Source organism: Capsicum annuum, chromosome 4, assembly GCF_002878395.1.
Source record: "Capsicum annuum cultivar UCD-10X-F1 chromosome 4, UCD10Xv1.1, whole genome shotgun sequence".
Classification (NCBI taxonomy): domain Eukaryota; kingdom Viridiplantae; phylum Streptophyta; class Magnoliopsida; order Solanales; family Solanaceae; genus Capsicum; species Capsicum annuum.
Window position 1 is genome coordinate 7,636,946 of NC_061114.1, and position 6,699 is coordinate 7,643,644.

A 6,699-nucleotide genomic window follows, 5' to 3' on the forward strand; every position below is an offset into this window, starting at 1 on the left:
AGGACGTGATGTCAGATGTTGGTTTCACAGAATTGTTTACATTTGATAACTGAGTATGATTCAGTTGGGGCATGTCTCAATGGCTCGCTGGTTTTATTGATTTTCTTAGAGACTTGTCAGACTAGTATAGATGTTGGGAGTTGACTAATAAGTCGTATTTTGTTATCTTTCTAAAATTCTTTTATTCTTGGATGGTGATTACTCTGTTGATATTTGAGGGTTATTTATTGAAACCCCGTTGATTTGTGTTAAACTGAATGATCTCAAAGGGTTAGCTTGGGGCTACTCGTATCCTCAAGCACCGTGTGATGCTCCGGGACCTCTTTTCGGGGCATTACAATATATAACTAATTTTTATTTTCATGTGTCATACAGCCGCTTGATGGAGTAGATTCCTAGTATGCGTCGATAGAGAGAGGTGACAGTATGTTTACATTTTCGAGACAACAACATTTTGCTTTTTTAAGTTGTGACATATCTAACAATGCTTGATTCTTTACAGTATGAGGGAGCGGAACTTCGTATTGACTTTGAACAAACTATGCAGATGGAACCAAACGCTATGCTTCTGGTGCCAGATCCTTATGAAGAAGGTTCATTTGTATTGGTTTCAAATACCTTACGTTTATGTTTCAGAATCTCTCATCTTTGGTCTTGATAACACATGTGAGCTCACTTAATTAGTTTGTACTCGTATATGTTAATTTAACATGCATTAAGATCATGCCTAAATTTTGCAAGTAAAGCTTCTTTGATGGAGCAATCAGTTGCATACTCGTTCTTGTATGTGTACTGCAATTACCAACACTAAATGAATTTCAGTTTAACTTCGTATCTCCGATCCTGAACACCAAGTACTTATATGGAGTAGGTTCAAGCCTCATTTCTATCCAGCTTTAAGGATATGAAATATTTACCCTAAGATGAGGTTTCATTTGTCTTATACAAGATCTCTCTATACGTAATAGAATGTATCTACATCCTAGATTATTTGGTAATCGCACAAGTGAATAAAAGAATTGCTTATCTGAGAACACCTTTTGACCAATAATATATTATACATTTTGTCTCGTGTATGGAAATGTTGGTCGGTTATTAGTCCTTTAAGGACGATTAAACAGTTCTCTATTATAGCTCCTGCTCTATGATACATCGAACTCCCTAATCAAAGCAAGATCTTCCTCGTGGCATGTAATTAAGAAGGTGATATCCTGAGAAAGCTTACAATTCATTAGCTATTGTACAGTAATGTAGGCTATAGCCGTGAGGAATGACAGATACATTTTGTTACTTCTTGATTGTTCTAAGCTTTTAATATTTTGGAATCCAATATTTACTCATGAGTACTCGATCATAAGGGGAGTGACATTTGATTTTGTTGCTTTATCTCGATTATAAACTAACTGCTGTATATTTTTTTTATCAACAAGATGATTTGGGAGAATGGTTCTTTAAGAAGCATCCTGTTACTTTTCCTACAAGTGGGAAGAATGACAATATCATTATAGTGCATAAGTTAAAGTGCAGTTATCAACATACCCGGTGTAATCCCAGAAGTGTGGTCCGGGTAGTGTGATGTGTACGCAGCCTTGAAGTGAAATGTCTTGAAGGTTGTTAAAATGCCTCTTAGCATTCATATATTGCTGCCATTGCAGCTGAGATTGAGCTCAACAAAGGGATAAGAGAAGGGAACAAGTTACTGGGAATGCAGTTTTTTGAGTAAAAGTTAGTGAATTCAATGTATGATCACCTCCTATTTTTAGACTCACATGATTAACACATGGTCTTCTAGAAGTTTCCTAAAAACCTCCTAACTACTTGATTGGCCCACTAACCAACTTGACAGCTGGCTAACTGATTTGACTAACTAATCACCTAATCCACTAGCTAACAAATCAATGGAACAGTTCCAACTAACTGATTTATTGTTATTTACATAATGTATTCTCATGAGTTTTAACACTACCCCTCAAGATGAAGTGTACAAAATGTTGGGCACACCAAGTTTGTTGAGGAGGTATGAATACTGATCATGACTGACCTTTAGTAAGAATGTCTGCAACTTGTTGACCTGTCTGCACATACATGGGCTGAACCAACCCCTCTTTGATCTTGTCTCTAATAAAATGACAGTCTACTTCAATGTGTTTGGTTCTCTCATGAAATATGGGGTTAGAAGCTAGTTGGATGGCTTATTTACTATCACTAAATATGACAATAGGCTTAGTGATAGACACCCTCAGTTCTGAGAACAGACCTTCCAACCATGTCACTTCTGCTAATGCTAAGGCCATGATCCTATATTCTGCCTCAGCTGAGCTTCTAGAGATAGTGTGCTTCTTTTTAGACTTCCAAGATATCAATGAACTACCAAACTGCACCATATAATCTGTAACAAACCTCCTAGTGTTTTGACATGCAGCCCAATTTGAGTCACACCAACAAACCAATTCTGCAGTAGGTTGGGCCTTAAGCCATATACATTGTCCTACAGTTTCTTTCAAATATCTTATCACTCTATTTGCAGCTTCCAAGTGGGATTTCTTTGGTTGTTGCATGAATTGATTTAGTGTCTGCACTGCATAACTGATGTCAGGCCTTGTTATTGTAGCATACATTATCTTTCCAACAAGCCTTTGATATGATGTTGTATCGCTTAGAATGCCATCTCCTTTCACACCTACTGTTTCATCTACTTCAACTGAAGTTAGTTTAGCATTAGTCTTTAGTGGGGTGGTGGCTGGTTTGGCACCAGCAAGACCTATTTCAGATATGAGCTCCAAGACATATTTTCTCTGAATCAGAATCACTCCACTGGCAGATCTTAACACTTCAATACCTAGGAAATACTTAAGTTCAACTAGATCTTTGAGCTTGAATTGCTTGTGCAAAGTACCTTTTGCTGCATTGATCATGTCTGTATTGTCACCAGTTATCAGAAGATCATCTACATAGACTAAAATCATCACCATTCCTTCTAACTTCTTTAGGGTAAATAGTGAATAATCATAGCTGCTTTGGGTAAAACCTGCACTGAGCAATGCTGCAGTCAGCTTGATATTCTATTGCCTTGATGCCTGCTTAAGTCCATATAAAGACTTAATTAGTCAGAAAACTTTGTGTTGCCTTCCCTCCTTGAAACTATCTGGCATTTCCATATACACCTCCTCATCTAGGTCACCTTGTAGGAAAGCATTGTATACATCCATCTGGTACATGCACCACCCTTTTGATACTGCTAAGGCAATGACACTCCTTACTGTAACCATTTTGGCTACTGGAGAAAATTTTTCATGGTAGTCTAGCCCTTCCAGTTGACTATAACCTTTGGCTACCAACCTTGCCTTAAACCTCTCTATTTCCCTATTGGCCTTATACTTGATTTTGTACACCCATTTTGATCCAATGATGTTCTTGTCTGAGGGAATGTCAACCACTTCCCATGTATGGTTGTCTTCAAGAGCTTTAACCTCCTACTTCATGGCTTCAATCCACCTCTTATCTCTGCTAGCTTTATTATAAGATTATTGTTCAACTTCTGCTGACAAGCTGCATACGTAATCTTGATATTTTAAACTAGTATTAGCATAAGCAGGTAATTTGCCAATTGGTATCTAGTTCCTATCCTCTTCCCTAGTGAAGCATAATCCATTAGCTGTGCAAGTTGTTTGGTAGCTCTAGATGATCTTTTTAGTTCAACTTTTGTAGGTATTGAGAGTGACTCTTCTACGTTCTGCAAATTATGAGTGTCTTCTTCTTGAATACCATTAGGATCATGTATTGATGTATCTTCAGTTTGAGACTCGTGTAAAGGCTCACTAGGACCTATGTGACTGTCTGCATCTTCTTCTACTTCTGCATCATCATGTGTGGGAGATCTTAGTCTAAGAAATTCTACAGAAGATTCTGAACTTGGCTCCTCTATAAAAGGAAATTAATCTTTCTTTAAAACTACATCTCTAGTAACAAACATCTTATTAGTACACCAGTATAATAGTATATAACCTTTCTGAGTGGCAGAATAGCCCATCGATATTACAATCTTGGCCCTTTCTGCAAACTTATCACCTCTTGGCAATATTGAGGCATAACATTTACATCCAATCACTCTTAGATGTGTCAAGGATGGAACCTTTCAAAACAACATCTCATAAGGACTTTTACTTTCTATGGATGAAAATGGTAGTTTGTTAATGAGATATACAGTAGCTTTAACATTTAACCCTCAAAATTTGATAGGCATCTGTGACTGGAACCTGCTTGCTCTTGCAATATTTAGTATCTGTCTATGCTTTATCTCAACCACGCCATTTTGATGTATCTTTATCTGAACACCAAACTGATTCTGAATCATAGTAAAGAAGTTCTGTATGGCTACAATTCACTCAGACTTTAATTTCAATAGATGTAACCATGTATACCTACTATGATCATCAACAACAGTTAAGAAATAGTATTTCTTATCAAAATTAGGTGTCTTATAGGGACCCCAAAAGTCCATATGTACAACATCAAAACATCTTGTAGCTCTGGAAGTACTGAAAGGAAAAACTAGTCTATTTTTTTTCTAATAGACAAACATGACACTTATTTAGAATATCTACATCACTACTGTGCCTTATAAGATTGAGAGTCTTTAATGCTTGAGAAGAAGGATGTCCCAGCCTTTTATGCCGTAGACTGCACCCATGTATCTGCACCTCTACTTCTACTCCTGCAACTTATCGTTGATGATTCTTAATGTTAAGAGTTCTATTTACTTCACACACATTCTTCAGGATGTATTGTCCTCCTTTCTCCTTACCAATCCCCTTCACCTTGCCACTGTGAACGTCCTGAAACACATAGAAGTCAGGGTAAAATAAAACTAAGTAATAAAGCTGCTTAGTCATTTTAGATACTGACAACAAGTTCAATTTGAAATCTGGAACATACAGTACATCCCCTACAACTTCATCCTTCAGCACCTGTGTTTCTCCTATATGTGTTATTTCAACCTTAGCTCCAGTAGGCAGATTGACTTTGTCACATATGGTATTATCCACTTTGTGACAGTATGAGAAAATACCTTTATATGCTTCTACATGGTGTGTGGCTTCAAAATCTACTATCCAATCATGCGAAATAACATGACTAGAGAAACAACTAACAGTACCTGTCATATTGTTCTATTCAGAATCATGTGTTTCCTTGTTAATCAGTATCATAATCTGCTTGTATTCTAACTTTGAGAATCCTTTCCCCTTGGCCAGAGTAGCATTGTTAATATCTTTACCTCCCTGCGCTATATTGCTCAGCCAAGCATGAGTTCTCTGCTTGAGGAACAGAGATATTATGAGTTGATGACTGACTGTTGTTGTAACTAGTAACCGAGTGTTCATATCCACAACCAGCTCTGCCTTGGCCATTGTGAAATGGTTGATTTAGTATTCCCCTTTTCTTTTTCCTCCAATCACTTGGATATCCATGCAACTTGTAGCAGGTTTCTCTTGTATGACCAGTAAAATTGTAGTAATCTTACCTTTTACCTTTATAGCTTTGTCCTTCAAAACTTGTTGATGCTTGATTCCTACTTCCATATCCAACCTCTGCATTGTTTCTATGTAATTGCATAGCAATAGGTTCAGTCTTATCACCAATAATCGTAGCACAAGAAAGCTATTGAATTTCATTTTCACTGATCATTCCATATGCTTGATTAAGTGTAGGTGTTGTTCCTTTCATCAATATTTGTCTTTTTGCCTAATCATATGCATTATTTAACGCACTCAAGAACTGTATTAGCCTTAACTGATACAAATATTCTGCATACTCCTTCAACTTACAACAATTACATGATGGAGTTGGTATGACTGCATCATGTTCACTCCATAAGTTCTTCAGTTTAGTAATATAAGTTGAAACTGAATCAGTACCTTGGTGAAGATTATTAATTTACCTTGTAATTGGTACAATCTCATGCAATTTACCTTGTCAAATCTCTCCTTAAGATCCTCCCATACTTCATGATAATTTGTTGCATATACAATACCATTGAGTAATTCTGCACTTACTGAACTCATTAGCCATGAGAGTACTACTGCATTACATGTCTCCTATTGATCATGTAACTCCTCTCTATATGTTTCCTTGCTACAAGTACCAGTTACAAATCCATATTTCCTCTTTCCCAATAGTCCAATATTCATAGATCTACACCAAGTTCCATAGTTCTATGAACCAATTAATTTGATGGGAATCAGTGCAGCTCCTACTATATCTGATGCTCCCAGATATAGAGGATCACTATAATCAATTTTAGGTTCCATGACCAATTTACAGATTAGAGCTAAGCTTGGATAAAAAAAACAACATTGTAAACTCTAAATCTATGTCCTGCAACTATAGATATGTGGCTCACAAATAGAGATCTAAGTTCTTCTGACCTCACTAACACACAAACAAAAACTCCGGCAAAACTTATGGTATTACAGATACATTTATACTTGATCGTTTCTTTATTCGATACTATGTTAAAACACCTCTTATCATTCATATATTGCTGCCATTGCAGCTGAGCTTGAGCTCAACAAAGGGATAAAAGAAGGGAACAAGTTACTGGGAATGCAGTTTTTTGAGTAAAAGTTAGTGAATACAATGTATAATCACCTCCTATTTATAGACTCACATGATTAACACATAGTCTTCTAGAAGTTTCCT

The 6,699-nt window shown here is 36.6% G+C and overlaps 1 protein-coding gene across 1 annotated transcript; it reads right to left on the reverse strand.

The window, feature by feature from the left end:
• Positions 1-2,192: 2,192 nt before the first annotated feature.
• On the reverse strand, positions 2,193-2,972 carry LOC107869210 (uncharacterized mitochondrial protein AtMg00810-like). The gene has a single exon (XM_016715762.2). The coding sequence runs from the start codon at positions 2,970-2,972 to the stop codon at positions 2,193-2,195; it is 780 nt and encodes a 259-aa protein (XP_016571248.2).
• Positions 2,973-6,699: the final 3,727 nt, after the last annotated feature.

What these genes read in the sequence shown, in the direction of transcription:
- LOC107869210 (XM_016715762.2), bottom strand. Translation starts at nt 2,972, where the DNA reads ATGGTGATGATTTTAGTCTATGTAGATGATCTTCTGATAACTGGTGAC.